The 19,248-nt window shown below is 48.9% G+C and overlaps 1 protein-coding gene and 1 long non-coding RNA gene across 3 annotated transcripts in view; both read right to left on the bottom strand.

The window, feature by feature from the left end:
- Positions 1–1,877: 1,877 nt before the first annotated feature.
- LOC127907118 (uncharacterized) lies at positions 1,878–4,273 on the bottom strand. Of its 2 annotated transcripts, XR_008063283.1 has the most exons (5): positions 2,693–4,273; positions 2,473–2,537; positions 2,352–2,400; positions 2,116–2,164; positions 1,878–1,951 (listed from the first exon to the last, which is right to left on the bottom strand). It is a non-coding gene; the product is annotated as an uncharacterized LOC127907118 (long non-coding RNA). The 2 variants fall into 2 exon arrangements; XR_008063282.1 differs by lacking the exon at positions 1,878–1,951 and having other exon boundaries at positions 1,970–2,164.
- Positions 4,274–4,772: 499 nt separating this feature from the next.
- The window catches only part of LOC118381357 (follistatin-A), a 111,235-nt gene continuing 96,759 nt past the window's right edge, over positions 4,773–19,248 (bottom strand). Inside the window, exon 6 of the mRNA XM_052460844.1 lies at positions 4,773–4,925. Within this exon, the coding sequence (XP_052316804.1) occupies positions 4,918–4,925 (8 nt within the window). The 3' untranslated portion in view covers positions 4,773–4,917. The remainder of the gene's footprint in view (positions 4,926–19,248) is intronic.

Genomic DNA, 19,248 nt, shown 5'->3' with positions numbered 1-19,248 from the left:
AAAAGCCGCCCAATCTTTTCTAACATCAGATATGTACCGTGGGGTGTCCTCAGGGCAGTTACCTTGGGCCGTTGCTATTCTCTATTATTAATGTATGATTTGCCACTGTTCTTATACAAAGCAAGAATGACTATGCATGTGATGATTCCACACTCAACATGTCAAATCAAAATCAAATCAAACTGTGTTGGTCACATGTCCCGAATACAGACGACACGTCAAACAGGCAAAGTGTCAATACAGGACTAAGATTGAATCCTACTACACCGGCTCTGACACTCGTTGGATGTGGCAGGGCTATAAAACTATTACGGACAACAAAGGTAAACCCAGTTGTGAGCTGCCCAGTGACTTGAGACTACCAGACAATCTTTGAGGCAAACAACACTCAAGCATGCATGAGAGCACCAGTTGTTCCGGACAACTGTGAATTCACGCTCTCCGTAGCTGATTTGAGCAAGACCTTTAAACAGGTCAACATTCACAAAGCCACGGAGCCAGACGGATTACCAGGACGTGTACTCAAAGCATGCGCTGACCAACTGGCAAGTGTCGTCAATTACATTTTCAACCTCTCCCTGACCGAGTCCGTAATACCTACACATTTCAAACAGGCCACTATAGACCCTGTGCCCAAGAAAGCGAAGGTAAACATAACGTAGCGCTCACGTCGGTAGCCATGAAGTGCTTTGAAAGGCTGGTCATGGCTCACATCAATACCATCATGTCGGAAACCCTAAACCCTAAATCTCCAATTCGCATACCGACACAACAGATCCACAGATGATGCAATCTCAATCGCACTCACACTGCTTTTTCCCACCTGGACAAAAGGAACACCTCTGTGAGAATGTTGTTCATTGACAACAGCTTAGTGTTCAGCACCATAGAACCCACAAAGCTCATCACTAAGCTAAGGACCCTGGGACTAAACACCTCCCTCTGCAACTGGATCCTGGACTTCCTGATAGGCTGCTCCCAGTTGGTAAGAGTAAGCAACAACACATCTTCCCCGCTAATCCTCAACACTGGGGCCCCTCAGAGGTGCGTGCTTAGTCCCCTCCTGTACTCCCTGATCAACCACAACTGCATGGCCAACCACAACAATGATAGGCCTGATCACCGACAACGAGGAGATAGTGAGGAGGTCAGAGACCCGGCAGTAATGCCAGGACAACAACCTCTCCCTCGATGTGAGCAAGACAATTGAGCTGATCGGGGACAATGTGAAAAAAAAGGGCGAACACGCCCCCATTCACATCAACGGGGCTGAAGTAGAGCGGCTCGAGATGTGTCCACATCACCAACAAGCACACCAAGACAGTTGGGAAGAGGGCACGAAAACACATTGTCCCCCTCAGGAGACTGAAAGGATTTGTCATGGATCCTCAGATACTCAAAAGGTTCTACAGCTGCACCATTGAGAGCATCCTGACAGGTTGCATCACTGCTTTGGGCGGCAGGTAGCCTAGTGGTTAGCGCATGGAGCTTCGTTGGGTTCTATGGTGCTGAACGCTAAGCTTTTGTCAATGAAAGGTTGTTAGATCAAATCCCTGAGCTGACAATGTAAAACTCTGTCATTCTGCCCCTGAACAAGGCAGTTAACCCACTGTTCCTAGGGCATCATTGTAAATAAGATTTTTTTCTTAACTAACTTGCCTAGTTGAATAAAAGTTTTTAAAAAAGCCATTCTCAAGACATAAGACTGCCGAACAATTCATCAAATGGCCACCAGATTGTTTACATTGACCACCACACCTTGATTTTACAGAGCTGCTACTCACTGTTTATGATCTAAATATAGTTACTTTACAAATTACCTTGACTAACCTGTACCCCACACATTGACTTGGTACCGGTACCCCACACCTTGACTAACCTGTACCCCACACCTTGACTAACCTGTACCCCACACATTGACTTGGTACCGGTACCCCACACCTTGACTAACCTGTACCCCACACATTGACTAACCTGTACCCCACACATTGACTAACCTGTACCCCACACATTGACTAACCTGTACCCCACACATTGACTAACCTGTACCCCACACATTGACTTGGTACCGGTACCCCACACCTTGACTAACCTGTACCCCACACCTTGACTAACCTGTACCCCACACATTGACTTGGTACCGGTACCCCACACCTTGACTAACCTGTACCCCACACATTGACTAACCTGTACCCCACACATTGACTAACCTGTACCCCACACATTGACTAACCTGTACCCCACACCTTGACTAACCTGTACCCCACACATTGACTAACCTGTACCCCACACATTGACTAACCTGTACCCCACACATTGACTTGGTACCTGTACCCCACACATTGACTAACCTGTACCCCACACATTGACTTGGTACCGGTACCCCACACCTTGACTAACCTGTACCCCACACATTGACTAACCTGTACCCCACACATTGACTAACCTGTACCCCACACATTGACTTGGTACCTGTACCCCACACATTGACTTGGTACCGGTACCCCACACCTTGACTTGGTACCGGTACCCCACACCTTGACTTGGTACCGGTACCCCTGTATATAGCCTCCACATTGACTTGGTACCGGTACCCCCTGTATATAGCCTCCACATTGACTTGGTACCGGTACCCCCTGTATATAGCCTCCACATTGACTTGGTACCGGTACCCCCTGTATATAGCCTCCACATTGACTTGGTACCGGTACCCCACACATTGACTTGGTACCGGTACCCCCTGTATATTGCCTTGTTATTGTTGTGTGATTTTCTTGTTTTACTTTTTTAATTGTATTTTTTGTTCTTTAGTTTATTTTGTAAATATTTTTTAATTCTGTTTCTTGAGCTGCACTGTTGGTTAAGGGCTTGTAAAGTAAGTATTTCACAGTAAGGTGAAGTAACCTGTAGTTTTCCGCAGATGTGACAAATTACATTTTGATTTGATTTGATTTGATTATAAATTAGGTCAAACAGCATTTAAGTTAAAGTTAAATTCACCAGTCACTAGGAGCGCATCCTATGCACATGTGATATGCTGGTAGAAATTAGGTAAAACTGATTTAAGTTTGCCTGCATGCCTCCCAGAGTGGAGGCCCAGTCAGACTAGAATAGAGTCCCAGAGTAGAGTCCCAGTCAGACTAGAATACAGTCCCAGAGTAGAGGCCCTGTCAGACTAGAATACAGTCCCAGAGTAGAGGCCCTGTCAGACTAGAATATAGTCCCAGAGTAGAGGCCCTGTCAGACTAGAATACAGTCCCAGAGTAGAGGCCCTGTCAGACTAGAATAGAGTCCCAGAGTAGAGGCCCAGTCAGACTAGAATAGAGTCCCAGAGTAGAGGCCCAGTCAGACTAGAATAGAGTCCCAGACTAGAGGCCTTGTCAGACTAGAATAGAGTCCCAGAGTAGAGGCCCTGTCAGACTAGAATAGAGTCCCAGAGTAGAGCCTCTGTCAGACTAGAATATAGTCCCAGAGTAGAGGCCCAGTCAGACTAGAATAGAGTCCCAGAGTAGAGTCCCAGTCAGACTAGAATAGAGTCCCAGAGTAGAGGCCCAGTCAGACTAGAATAGAGTCCCAGAGTAGAGGCCCAGTCAGACTAGAATACAGTCCCAGAGTAGAGGCCCAGTCAGACTAGAATAGAGTCCCAGAGTAGAGGCCCAGTCAGACTAGAATAGAGTCCCAGAGTAGAGGCCCAGTCAGACTAGAATAGTGTCCCAGAGTAGAGGCCCAGTCAGACTAGAATATAGTCCCAGAGTAGAGGCCCTGTCAGACTAGAATAGAGTCCCAGAGTAGAGGCCCTGTCAGACTAGAATAGAGTCCCAGAGTAGAGGCCCAGTCAGACTAGAATAGAGTCCCAGAGTAGAGGCCCTGTCAGACTAGAATATAGTCCCAGAGTAGAGGCCCTGTCAGACTAGAATATAGTCCCAGAGTAGAGGCCCAGTCAGACTAGAATATAGTCCCAGAGTAGAGGCCCTGTCAGACTAGAATAGAGTCCCAGAGTAGAGGCCCAGTCAGACTATAATAGAGTCCCAGAGTAGAGGCCCTGTCAGACTAGAATAGAGTCCCAGAGTAGAGGCCCAGTCAGACTAGAATAGAGTCCCAGACTAGAGGCCCTGTCAGACTAGAATAGAGTCCCAGAGTAGAGGCCCAGTCAGACTATAATAGAGTCCCAGAGTAGAGGCCCAGTCAGACTATAATAGTGTCCCAGAGTAGAGGCCCAGTCAGACTAGAATAGAGTCCCAGAGTAGAGGCCCAGTCAGACTAGAATACAGTCCCAGAGTAGAGGCCCAGTCAGACTATAATAGAGTCCCAGAGTAGAGGCCCTGTCAGACTAGAATACAGTCCCAGAGTAGAGGCCCTGTCAGCCTAGAATACAGTCCCAGAGTAGAGGCCCTGTCAGCCTAGAATAGTGTCCCAGAGTAGAGGCCCTGTCAGACTAGAATACAGTCCCAGAGTAGAGGCCCAGTCAGACTAGAATAGAGTCCCAGAGTGGAGGACCAGAGGCCCAGTCAGACTATAATACAGTCCCAGAGTAGAGGCCCAGTCAGACTAGAATAGAGTCCCAGAGTGGAGGACCAGAGGCCCAGTCAGACTATAATAGAGTCCCAGAGTAGAGGCCCAGTCAGACTAGATGTCTAATCTGGGACTAAATCTAGAATCCTTCATTTTATTTTTCCAGAATTCTTCAGTTTAATAAATCTACATTATATTAAAGTTAGAATCCATAAATTGTCTAGGCGCACTGGCACTCCTAAATAAAAATTCCAGTTCGCACAGAAAAATATTTAGATGCATATACAAGTAAAATGGTTGCACTGTAGAACCCTGTGTGTGTGGCCTATTACTCATCATCTTCTCATCCACGGTGATGAGTTGCTTCTCGTCATGCTTTCTCTGCCAGCCTCCATCCCATCAGGCTCACCGACCTGCAACACAGGAAGTCAGAACAGGCGGTTCATGCAAAGAATCAGGCACATACACAATCTCTCTCACACACACACACACACACACACACACACACACACACACACACACACACACACACACACACACACACACACACACACACACACACACACACACACACACACACACACACACACACACACACACACACACACACACACACACACACACACACACACACACACACACACACACACACACACACAGCATTATGGAAACAGGTTTAAGAACCTCCGTGAAAATTAACCATCTCATAGGACTCAGTGGAGGGGAAGAAAGGAGGGAGGGAGGGAGGGATAGAGTCCCAGAGTAGAGGGGGGAGGGAGGGAGGGAGGGAGGGAGGGAGGGAGGGAGGGGAAAGACAGACAGACAGACAGACAGACAGACAGACAGACAGACAGACAGACAGACAGACAGAGGGATCCTATTCCTTCCCCATCAGTTCTGTCTGGTGAGTTTCAGGCTACTGCTTGTTGTTAACCTGACATGCAAGGGCTCAAACAGTATTTTCAAACATTGGGGCGCCAGGCAGCCTAGTGGTTAGCGCATAGCGCATTTGGCCAGTAACCGAAAGGTTGTTGATTCAAATACCGAGCCGACAAGGTGAAAACTCGTCGATGTGGTCTTGAGCAAGGCACTTAACCCTTATTTTCTCCAGAGACGCTGTACTACTACGGCCTGTAAAACAACACATTTCACGACCTGGAGCCTACCTGCAGCCTACCTGGAGCCTACCTGGAGCCTACCTGCAGCCTACGGCCTGTAAAACAACACATTTCACTGCCTGGAGCCTACCTGCAGCCTACCTGGAGCCTACCTGCAGCCTACCTGGAGCCTACCTGCAGCCTACCTGGAGCCTACCTGCAGCCTACCTGGAGCCTACGGCCTGTAAAACAACACATTTCACTGCCTGGAGCCTACCTGCAGCCTACCTGGAGCCTACCTGCAGCCTACCTGGAGCCTACCTGCAGCCTACGGCCTGTAAAACAACACATTTCACTGCCCAAATCCAGTGTATGTGACAAAAAAATACATCGATATAATTTACATCTTTCAAATACTTTAAGCGTTTGCATCCCAGCCTACCTGCAGCCTACCTGGAGCCTACCTGGAACCTACCTGGAGCCTACCTGCAGCCTACCTGGAACCTACCTGGAGCCTACCTGGAGCCTACCTGCAGCCTACCTGGAGCCTACCTGGAACCTACCTGGAGCCTATCTGGAACCTACCTGGAGCCTACCTGGAGCCTACCTGCAGCCTACCTGGAGCCTACCTGGAACCTACCTGGAGCCTACCTGGAGCCTACCTGGAGCCTACCTGGAACCTACCTGGAGCCTACCTGGAGCCTACCTGCAGCCTACCTAGAGCCTACCTGCAGCCTACCTGGAGCCTACCTGCAGCCTACCAGGAGCCTACCTGCAGCCTACCTGGAGCCTACCTGGAACCTACCTGGAGCCTATCTGGAACCTACCTGGAGCCTACCTGGAGACTACCTGCAGCCTACCTGGAGCCTACCTGGAACCTACCTGGAGCCTACCTGCAGCCTACCTGCAGCCTACCTAGAGCCTACCTGCAGCCTACCTGGAGCCTACCTGCAGCCTACCTGGAGCCTACCTGGAGCCTACCTGGAGCCTACCTGCAGCCTACCTGGAGCCTACCTGGAACCTACCTGGAGCCTACCTGGAGCCTACCTGCAGCCTACCTGAGCCTACCTGCAGCCTACCTGGAGCCTACCTGCAGCCTACCTGGAGCCTACCTGGAGCCTACCTGCAGCCTACCTGGAGCCTACCTGCAGCCTACCTGGAGCCTACCTGCAGCCTACCTGGAGCCTACCTGGAGCCTACCTGCAGCCTACCTGGAGTCTACCTGGAGCCTATCTGCAGCCTACCTGGAGCCTACCTGCAGCCTACCTGGAGCCTACCTGGAGCCTACCTGCAGCCTACCTAGAGCCTACCTGCAGCCTACCTGGAGCCTACCTGGAGCCTACCTGCAGCCTACCAGCGGCCTACCTGGAGCCTACCTAGAGCCTACCTGCAGCCTACCTGCGGCCTACCTGGAGAGCCTTTTGGGCTGTTAGAATTATTCGATCGGTTCCATCACACCAGCCAAGCTCAATCAAACACAGCTAAAATATTTGAAAGATTTCAAATACTCATTTAACCCTGGTCTGCTGATGAGTTGACGACAGACTTTATGTTGGCTCACCGGGCCAAATGTCCCCGGCTCACTGCCACCGAGTGGGATGGCTCTGTGTGGAGTAGTGAACGTGCTGGCTTGTCACGAAAAAGTAGCAAGCCAAGCCAGCCAACAGAGACCTAAGGATACCAGAGAGACTGTGTCTGTGGGGTGGACTGGGGGGGGGGATCTGTGACATGTGAATGACAACGTAGGCTACTGGCTGATAGCTTGTCACGAAACATTAAGGTGCACACCTCCCAGTGAGGGAGACTGCCTTTCCCAGTCCACAGAGGGGCAGCCGGGGCACTAAAACCCGGTTAAATGAAACCCGGTTAAATCCCACAGCACAGGCCCGGGCAGCAAACCAGGCTGTCAGCAGGCTGATGACTACAACCAAGGCCCGGGCAGCAAACCAGGCTGTCAGCAGGCTGATGACTACAACCAAGGCCCGGCCAATGAACCAGGCTGTCAACAGGCTGATGACTACAACCAAGGCCCGGCCAGTGAACCAGGTTGTCAGCAGGCTGATGACAACAACCAAGGCCCGGGCAGTGAACCAGTTTGTCAGCAGGCTGATGACTACAACCAAGGCCCGGCCAGTGAACCAGGTTGTCAGCAGGCTGATGACTACAACCAAGGCCCGGGAAGTGAACCAGGTTGTCAGCAGGCTGATGACAACAACCAAGGCCCGGCCAGTGAACCAGGCTGTCAAGCAGGCTGATGACAACAACCAAGGCCCGGCCAGTGAACCAGACTGTCAGCAGGCTGATGACTACAACCAAGGCCCGGCCAGTGAACCAGGCTGTCAGCAGGCTGATGACTACAACCAAGGCCCGGCCAGTGAACCAGGCTGTCAGCAGGCTGATGACAACAACCAAGGCCCGGGCAGTGAACCAGTCTGTCAGCAGGCTGATGACTACAACCAAGGCCCGGCCAGTGAACCAGGTTGTCAGCAGGCTGATGACTACAACCAAGGCCCGGGAAGTGAACCAGGTTGTCAGCAGGCTGATGACAACAACCAAGGCCCGGCCAGTGAACCAGGCTGTCAAGCAGGCTGATGACTACAACCAAGGCCCGGCCAGTGAACCAGGTTGTCAGCAGGCTGATGACTACAACCAAGGCCCGGCCAGTGAACCAGGTTGTCAGCAGGCTGATGACTACAACCAAGGCCCGGCCAGTGAACCAGGCTGTCAAGCAGGCTGATGACAACAACCAAGGCCCGGCCAGTGAACCAGACTGTCAGCAGGCTGATGACTACAACCAAGGCCCGGCCAGTGAACCAGGCTGTCAAGCAGGCTGATGACAACAACCAAGGCCCGGCCAGTGAACCAGACTGTCAGCAGGCTGATGACTACAACCAAGGCCCGGCCAGTGAACCAGGCTGTCAGCAGGCTGATGACTACAACCAAGGCCCGGCCAGTGAACGTGCTGGATTGTCACGAAACAGCAACTTTCCCAGCCTGGCCAGAGAGCATGTTAGGGAGACAAACCGGACGGTCAGTCGAGGGCAGGCAGACCCACTGAACTCATCACCATTGTTTCTCTTCAGTCAGGCACAGTTCAGTCAGATTACACCAGGGTCATATTCATTAGTACACACGGTAGCAAATCATTTTGCAATGGAAAAAGGAAAACAAGTGCTTCTTTTATGGTTCCAAATTCAGGTAGGTCCCTCCTTGTTTTGCCCGTTTACTTCCTAGTGAATAGACCGAGCTGAGGAAGCAGGGTCCAGGGACAACATGGGCTAGAAATGAACAGCCATGGATACTCACGCTACGGGTTCTTCTTCATGGGAGTCTTGGAATAGGCCTATCTAATATTAAAAAGGTGGAAGCTATGAGAATTGCAACATCACTAGGCTGCATTCAAAACAAATCTCCATCCCCCACATCCCATTTCCCCGTAACATGGAGGAGACTCGTGCCTTAGTCTTTTACATCCCATTACCCCGTAACATGGAGGAGACTCGCGCTTGAGTCTTTTATGTCCCATTACCCCGTAGCATGGAGGAGACTCGCGCTTGAGTCTTTTACATCCCATTACCCCGTAACATGGAGGAGACTCGCGCTTGAGTCTTTTACATCCCATTACCCCGTAACATGGAGGAGACTCGCGCTTGAGTCTTTTACATCCCATTACCCCGTAACATGGAGGAGACTCGCGCTTGAGTCTTTTACATCCCATTACCCCGTAACATGGAGGAGACTCACGCTTGAGTCTTTTACATCCCATTACCCCGTAACATGGAGGAGACTCACGCTTGAGTCTTTTACATCCCATTACCCCGTAACATGGAGGAGACTCGCGCTTGAGTCTTTTATGTGCCATTACCCCGTAACATGGAGGAGACTCGCGCTTGAGTCTTTTATGTGCCATTACCCCGTAACATGGAGGAGACTCGCGCTTGAGTCTTTTATGTCCATTACCCCGTAACACGGAGGAGACTCGCGCTTGAGTCTTTTACATCCCATTACCCCGTAACATGGAGGAGACTCGCGCTTGAGTCTTTTACATCCCATTACCCCGTAACATGGAGGAGACTCACGCTTGAGTCTTTTACATCCCATTACCCCGTAACATGGAGGAGACTCGCGCTTGAGTCTTTTATGTGCCATTACCCCGTAACATGGAGGAGACTCACGACTTAGTCTTTTACATCCCATTACCCCATATCATGGAGGAGACTGGCGCTTGAGTCTTTTATGTCCCATTACCCCGTAACATGGAGGAGACTCACGACTTAGTCTTTTACATCCCATTACCCCATATCATGGAGGAGACTGGCGCTTGAGTCTTTTATGTCCCATTACCCCGTAACATGGAGGAGACTCACGACTTAGTCTTTTACATCCCATTACCCCATATCATGGAGGAGACTTGCGCTTGAGTCTTTTATGTCCCATTATCCCGTAGCATGGAGAATACTCGTGCCTTAGTCTTTTATGTCCCATTACCCCGTAGCATGGAGGATACTCGTGCCTTAGTCTTTTACATCCCATTACCCCGTAGCATGGAGGACACTCGTGCCTTAGTCTTTTACATCCCATTACCCCGTAGCATGGAGGACACTCGTGCCTTAGTCTTTTACATCCCATTACCCCGTAGCATGGAGGACACTCGTGCCTTAGTCTTTTACATCCCATTACCCCGTAGCATGGAGGACACTCGTGCCTTAGTCTTTTACATCCCATTACCCCGTAGCATGGAGGACACTCGTGCCTTAGTCTTTTACATCCCATTACCCCGTAGCATGGAGGACACTCGTGCCTTAGTCTTTTACATCCCATTACCCCGTAACATGGAGGAGACTCGTGCCTTAGTCTTTTATGTCCCATTACCCCGTAACATGGAGGAGACTGCCTTTCCCAGTCCATGGAGGGGCAGCCGGGGCACTAAAACCCAGTCCATGGAGGGGCAGCCGGGGCACTAAAACCCAGTACATGGAGGGGCAGCCGGGGCACTAAAACCCAGTTAAATCCCACTGCATACTCAGATGAAAAAGGGCAGTGAACCAGGCTGTCAGCAGGCTGATGACTACAACCAAGGCCCGGCCAGTGAACCAGGCTGTCAGCAGGCTGATGACTACAACCAAGGCCCGGCCAGTGAACCAGGTTGTCAGCAGGCTGATGACTACAACCAAGGCCCGGCCAGTGAACCAGGCTGTCAGCAGGCTGATGACTACAACCAAGGCCCGGCCAGTGAACCAGTCTGTCAGCAGGCTGATGACTACAACCAAGGCCCGGCCAGTGAACCAGGTTGTCAGCAGGCTGATGACTACAACCAAGGCCCGGCCAGTGAACCAGGCTGTCAGCAGGCTGATGACTACAACCAAGGCCCGGCCAGTGAACCAGGCTGTCAGCAGGCTGATGACTACAACCAAGGCCCGGCCAGTGAACCAGGTTGTCAGCAGGCTGATGACTACAACCAAGGCCCGGCCAGTGAACCAGGTTGTCAGCAGGCTGATGACTACAACCAAGGCCCGGCCAGTGAACCAGGCTGTCAGCAGGCTGATGACTACAACCAAGGCCCGGCCAGTGAACCAGGTTGTCAGCAGGCTGATGACTACAACCAAGGCCCGGCCAGTGAACCAGGTTGTCAGCAGGCTGATGACTACAACCAAGGCCCGGCCAGTGAACCAGGCTGTCAGCAGGCTGATGACTACAACCAAGGCCCAGCCAGTGAACCAGGCTGTCAGCAGGCTGATGACTACAACCAAGGCCCGGGAAGTGAACCAGGTTGTCAGCAGGCTGATGACTACAACCAAGGCCCGGGCAGTGAACCAGGCTGTCAGCAGGCTGATGACTACAACCAAGGCCCGGCCAGTGAACCAGGCTGTCAGCAGGCTGATGACTACAACCAAGGCCCGGCCAGTGAACCAGGCTGTCAGCAGGCTGATGACTACAACCAAGGCCCAGGCAGTGAACCAGGCTGTCAGCAGGCTGATGACTACAACCAAGGCCCGGCCAGTGAACCAGGTTGTCAGCAGGCTGATGACTACAACCAAGGCCCGGCCAGTGAACCAGGTTGTCAGCAGGCTGATGACTACAACCAAGGCCCGGCCAGTGAACCAGTCTGTCAGCAGGCTGATGACTACAACCAAGGCCCGGGCAGTGAACCAGGCTGTCAGCAGGCGGATGACTACAACCAAGGCCCGGCCAGTGAACCAGGCTGTCAGCAGGCTGATGACTACAACCAAGGCCCGGCCAGTGAACCAGGTTGTCAGCAGGCTGATGACTACAACCAAGGCCCGGCCAGTGAACCAGTTTGTCAGCAGGCTGATGACTACAACCAAGGCCCGGCCAGTGAACCAGACTGTCAGCAGGCTGATGACTACAACCAAGGCCCGGCCAGTGAACCAGGTTGTCAGCAGGCTGATGACTACAACCAAGGCCCGGCCAATGAACCAGGTTGTCAGCAGGCTGATGACTACAACCAAGGCCCGGCCAGTGAACCAGGTTGTCAGCAGGCTGATGACTACAACCAAGGCCCGGCCAGTGAACCAGGCTGTCAGCAGGCTGATGACAACAACCAAGGCCCGGCCAGTGAACCAGGCTGTCAACAGGCTGATGACTACAACCAAGGCCCGGCCAGTGAACCAGGCTGTCAGCAGGCTGATGACTACAACCAAGGCCCGGCCAGTGAACCAGGCTGTCAGCAGGCTGATGACTACAACCAAGGCCCGGCCAGTGAACCAGGCTGTCAGCAGGCTGATGACTACAACCAAGGCCCGGGCAGTGAACCAGGCTGTCAGCAGGCTGATGACTACAACCAAGGCCCGGCCAGTGAACCAGGCTGTCAGCAGGCTGATGACTACAACCAAGGCCCGGCCAGTGAACCAGGCTGTCAGCAGGCTGATGACTACAACCAAGGCCCGGCCAGTGAACCAGGTTGTCAGCAGGCTGATGACTACAACCAAGGCCCGGCCAGTGAACCAGTTTGTCAGCAGGCTGATGACTACAACCAAGGCCCGGCCAGTGAACCAGACTGTCAGCAGGCTGATGACTACAACCAAGGCCCGGCCAGTGAACCAGGTTGTCAGCAGGCTGATGACTACAACCAAGGCCCGGCCAATGAACCAGGTTGTCAGCAGGCTGATGACTACAACCAAGGCCCGGCCAGTGAACCAGGTTGTCAGCAGGCTGATGACTACAACCAAGGCCCGGCCAGTGAACCAGGCTGTCAGCAGGCTGATGACAACAACCAAGGCCCGGCCAGTGAACCAGGCTGTCAGCAGGCTGATGACTACAACCAAGGCCCGGCCAGTGAACCAGGTTGTCAGCAGGCTGATGACTACAACCAAGGCCCGGCCAGTGAACCAGGTTGTCAGCAGGCTGATGACTACAACCAAGGCCCGGCCAGTGAACCAGGCTGTCAGCAGGCTGATGACTACAACCAAGGCCCAGCCAGTGAACCAGGCTGTCAGCAGGCTGATGACTACAGGCCCGGGAAGTGAACCAGGTTGTCAGCAGGCTGATGACTACAACCAAGGCCCGGGCAGTGAACCAGGCTGTCAGCAGGCTGATGACTACAACCAAGGCCCGGCCAGTGAACCAGGCTGTCAGCAGGCTGATGACTACAACCAAGGCCCGGCCAGTGAACCAGGCTGTCAGCAGGCTGATGACTACAACCAAGGCCCAGGCAGTGAACCAGGCTGTCAGCAGGCTGATGACTACAACCAAGGCCCGGCCAGTGAACCAGGTTGTCAGCAGGCTGATGACTACAACCAAGGCCCGGCCAGTGAACCAGGTTGTCAGCAGGCTGATGACTACAACCAAGGCCCGGCCAGTGAACCAGTCTGTCAGCAGGCTGATGACTACAACCAAGGCCCGGGCAGTGAACCAGGCTGTCAGCAGGCTGATGACTACAACCAAGGCCCGGCCAGTGAACCAGGCTGTCAGCAGGCTGATGACTACAACCAAGGCCCGGCCAGTGAACCAGGTTGTCAGCAGGCTGATGACTACAACCAAGGCCCGGCCAGTGAACCAGTTTGTCAGCAGGCTGATGACTACAACCAAGGCCCGGCCAGTGAACCAGACTGTCAGCAGGCTGATGACTACAACCAAGGCCCGGCCAGTGAACCAGGTTGTCAGCAGGCTGATGACTACAACCAAGGCCCGGCCAATGAACCAGGTTGTCAGCAGGCTGATGACTACAACCAAGGCCCGGCCAGTGAACCAGGTTGTCAGCAGGCTGATGACTACAACCAAGGCCCGGCCAGTGAACCAGGCTGTCAGCAGGCTGATGACAACAACCAAGGCCCGGCCAGTGAACCAGGCTGTCAACAGGCTGATGACTACAACCAAGGCCCGGCCAGTGAACCAGGCTGTCAGCAGGCTGATGACTACAACCAAGGCCCAGCCAGTGAACCAGGCTGTCAGCAGGCTGATGACTACAACCAAGGCCCGGCCAGTGAACCAGGCTGTCAGCAGGCTGATGACTACAACCAAGGCCCGGCCAGTGAACCAGGTTGTCAGCAGGCTGATGACTACAACCAAGGCCCGGCCAGTGAACCAGGTTGTCAGCAGGCTGATGACTACAACCAAGGCCCGGCCAGTGAACCAGGCTGTCAGCAGGCTGATGACTACAACCAAGGCCCGGGCAGTGAACCAGGCTGTCAGCAGGCTGATGACTACAACCAAGGCCCGGCCAGTGAACCAGGCTGTCAGCAGGCTGATGACTACAACCAAGGCCCGGCCAGTGAACCAGGTTGTCAGCAGGCTGATGACTACAACCAAGGCCCGGCCAGTGAACCAGTTTGTCAGCAGGCTGATGACTACAACCAAGGCCCGGCCAGTGAACCAGACTGTCAGCAGGCTGATGACTACAACCAAGGCCCGGCCAGTGAACCAGGTTGTCAGCAGGCTGATGACTACAACCAAGGCCCGGCCAATGAACCAGGTTGTCAGCAGGCTGATGACTAGGCCCGGCCAGTGAACCAGGTTGTCAGCAGGCTGATGACTACAACCAAGGCCCGGCCAGTGAACCAGGCTGTCAGCAGGCTGATGACAACAACCAAGGCCCGGCCAGTGAACCAGGCTGTCAACAGGCTGATGACTACAACCAAGGCCCGGCCAGTGAACCAGGTTGTCAGCAGGCTGATGACTACAACCAAGGCCCGGCCAGTGAACGTGCTGGATTGTCACGAAACAGCAACTTTCCCAGCCTGGCCAGAGAGCATGTTAGGGAGACAAACCGGACGGTCAGTCGAGGGCAGGCAGACCCACTGAACTCATCACCATTGTTTCTCCTCAGTCAGGCACAGTTCAGTCAGATTACACCAGGGTCATATTCATTAGTACACACGGTAGCAAATCATTTTGCAATGGAAAAAGGAAAACAAGTGCTTCTTTTATGGTTCCAAATTCAGGTAGGTCCCTCCTTGTTTTGCCCGTTTCCTTCCCAGTGAATAGACCGAGCTGAGGAAGCAGGGGAAAGGGGAACACCTTGTTCTGAAAGTCCTGAAAGGTAAAAATATGTTGTTCTGCTCGAGAACAAGGCAGTTAACACTGTTCCTGGACTGTCATTGTAAATACGACTTTGTTCTTAACTGACTTACCTGGTTAATTCAAATGTAAAAAATAAATCCCACCTTTTTTTACTAGGCATGTCAGTTAAGAACACATTCTTATGTGGATAGTGTGTTGATATCACTAATATTCGATGAACATTGCTTTTTTGTTCAGCGTAGCCTAGTGGTTAGAGCGTTGGACTAGTAATAATAATAATAATTCTACATTTTTACTTTGTCATTATGGGGTTTTTCATATTTTTTAGAGTAAGGCTGTAACGTAACAAAATGTGGAAAAAGTCAAGGGGTCTGAATACTTTCCGAATGCGCTGTATATTAGATATATAGTTCATATTATATATGTAGTGTATATTAGATATATTGTATATAGTATATATATATACAGTATATCACGAAAGTGAGTACACCCCTCACATTTTTGTAAATATTTGAGTGTATCTTTTCATGTGACAACACTGAAGAAATGACACTTTGCTACAATGTAAAGTAGTGAGTGTACAGCTTGTATAACAGTGTAAATTTGCTGTCCCCTCAAAATAACTCAACACACAGCCATTAATGTCTATACCGCTGACAACAAAACTAAGTACACCCCTAAGTGAAAATGTCCAAATTGGGCCCAATTAGCCATTTTCCCTCCCTGGTGTCATGTGACTCGTTAGTGTTACAAGGTCTCAGGTGTGAATGGGGAGCAGGTGTGTTAAATTTGGTGTCATCGCTCTCACACTCCCTCATACTGACTGGTCACTGGAAGTTCAACATGGCACCCCATGGCAAAGAACTCTCTGAGGATCTGAAAAAAAATAATTGTTGCTCTGCGAGAGTGGAGTTCAAAATACACCAGAGAGCATCATTTATCCACAGAGGATCAACAGTTTAAAAAATAATAACTGTGGATTAAATTTCGTTACAAGCCAATAAAAGTAATTGACAAAATTAAGGACATACCATCATAAAAATATTAAAGGGTATTGGACCACCACAAGCTGCCAGAACAGCTTCAATGCGCATAGATTCTACTAGTGGACCTAAACCAAGCCAGGAAAATGCACCACACACCATAACATCAACTTTGTATTCCTCATTTACTCAAGTGTTTCCTTTATTTTGGTAGTTACCAGTGTGCCTGCCGTCAGGAAGGCTGCCGTTTGGACAGCATGCATATGAAATACACAGCTTGTTGTGGCTATAGACATATAATCTATAGAAGGGTTATGGAACCGCTGGCAATGGCTGCCAGTCCTGACTTGAATGGGAACTTCCATCTATCGATTATATTTCTATGTTTGGTTGCGGTTGTCTGCTTCTCTTTTGCATATTTCAATATACAATCACGGGACAAACGTACAATTTGGAGAGCAAATGCCTACAACAGATTAGAGAAAACGAATCTGTAGATTTATTTATTTTTTAAATGACGCACCGTGCCTAATCCGGCCAAATGCCTACAACAGATTAGAGAAGACGAATCTGTAGATTTATTTATTTTTTAAATGACGCACCGTGCCTAATCCGGCCAAATGCCTACAACAGATTAGAGAAAACGAATCTGTAGATTTATTTATTTTTTAAATGACGCACCGTGCCTAATCCGGCCAAATGCCTACAACAGATTAGAGAAGACGAATCTGTAGATTTATTTATTTTCTATGATGCCTATGATTTCCGGCCCTGTACAGTCCGTTTCACACAGACAACCAATCAATCTAACAATCAATTGGTCCACCTTCATAACCCCACAAACACCCAGCTACAACTACTAACTACTACTAACTACAACTACTACTACTAACTACAACTACTACTACTAACTACAACTACTACTACTAACAACAACTACTACTAACAACAACTACTACTACTAACTACAACTACTAACTACTACTACTAACTACAACTACTACTACTAACTACAACTACTACTACTAACAACAACTACTACTACTAACTACAACTACTACTACTAACTACAACTACTACTACTAACTACAACTACTACTACTAACTACAACTACACTACTACTACTACTAACTACAACTACTACTACTAACTACAACTACTACTACTAACTACAACTACTACTACTAACTACTACTACTACTACTAACTACTACTACTACTACTAACTACAACTACTACTACTAACTACAACTACTACTACTAACTACAACTACTACTACTAACTACAACTACTACTACTAACAACAACTACTACTAACAACAACTACTACTAACTACAACTACTACTACTAACAACAACTACTACTAACTACAACTACTAACTACTACTAACTACAACTACTACTACTAACAACAACTACTACTAACTACAACTACTACTACTAACAACAACTACTACTAACTACAACTACTACTACTAACAACAACTACTAACTACTACTAACTACAACTACTACTACTAACTACTACTACTAACTACAACTACTACTACTAACTACAACTACTACTACTAACTACTACTACTAACTACACTAACTACTACTACTACTACTAACTACTACTACTAACTACTACTACAACTACTAACTACTACTACTACTACTACTACTAACTACTACTACTAACTACAACTACTACTACTAACTACAACTACTACTACTACTACTAACTACAACTACTAACTACTACTACTACTACTACTACTAACTACTACTACTACTACTACTAACTACTACTACTAACTACAACTACTACTACTAACTACAACTACTACTACTAACTACTAACTACTACTACTACTACTAACTACAACTACTACTACTACTACTAACTAAACTACTACTACTACTACTACTACTACTACTAACTACAACTACTACTACTACTACTACTAACTACAACTACTACTACTACTACTAACTACAACTACTACTACTACTACTACTACTACTAACTACTACTACTACTACTACTACTACTAACTACTACTACTAACTACAACTACTACTACTAACTACAACTACTACTACTACTACTACTAACTACAACTACTACTACTACTACTACTAACTACAACTACTACTACTACTACTACTACTACTAACTACAACTACTACTACTAACTACAACTACTACTACTAACTACAACTACTACTACTAACTACAACTACTACTACTAACTACTACTACTAACTACAACTACTACAACTACTACTACTACTACTACTAACTACTAACTACTACTACTACTACTAACTACTACTAACTAACTACTACTACTACTAACTACTACTACTAACTACTACTACTACTACTACTAACTACAACTACTAACTACTACTACTAACTACTACTAACTACTACTACTAACTACTACTACTAACTACTACTACTAACTACTACTACTACTACTACTACTACTACTACTACTACTACTACTACTACTAACTACTACTACTAACTACAACTACTAACTACTACTACTAACTACTACTACTAACTACTACTACTAACTACTACTACTACTACTACTAACTACTACTACTAACTACACTACTACTACTACTACTACTACTAACTACTACTACTAACTACTACTACTAACTACTACTAACTAACTACTACTACTAACTACTAACTATAATCAAAGGTTTTAGAACACCTGCTCGTTCAAGGCTTTCTTTTTATTTTTACTATTTTACTATTTTTATATTTCTACATTGTAGAATAATAGTGAAGACATCAAAACTATGAAATAACACATATGGAATCCTGTAGTAACCCCCCCAAAAAAGGTGTTAAACAAATCAAAATATATTTCATATTTGAAATCACTCAAGCAGCCGCCCTTTGCCTTGATGACAGCTTTACACACTCCTGGCATTCTCTCAACCAGCTTCATGAGGTAGTCAACTGGAATGCATTTCCATTAACAGGTATACCTTCTTAAAAGTGAATTTGTGGAATTTCTTTCCTTCTTGAGCCAATCAGTTGTGTTGTGACAAGGTAAGGGGGGTATACAGAAGATAGCCCTATTTGGTAAAAGACCACGTCCATATTATGGCAAGAACAGCTCAAATAAGCAAAGACAAATGACAGTCCATCATTACTTTAA

This window comes from Oncorhynchus keta, chromosome 14, assembly GCF_023373465.1.
Source record: "Oncorhynchus keta strain PuntledgeMale-10-30-2019 chromosome 14, Oket_V2, whole genome shotgun sequence".
NCBI lineage: Eukaryota > Metazoa > Chordata > Actinopteri > Salmoniformes > Salmonidae > Oncorhynchus > Oncorhynchus keta.
This window is presented reverse-complemented; position numbering and strand designations above follow the sequence as displayed.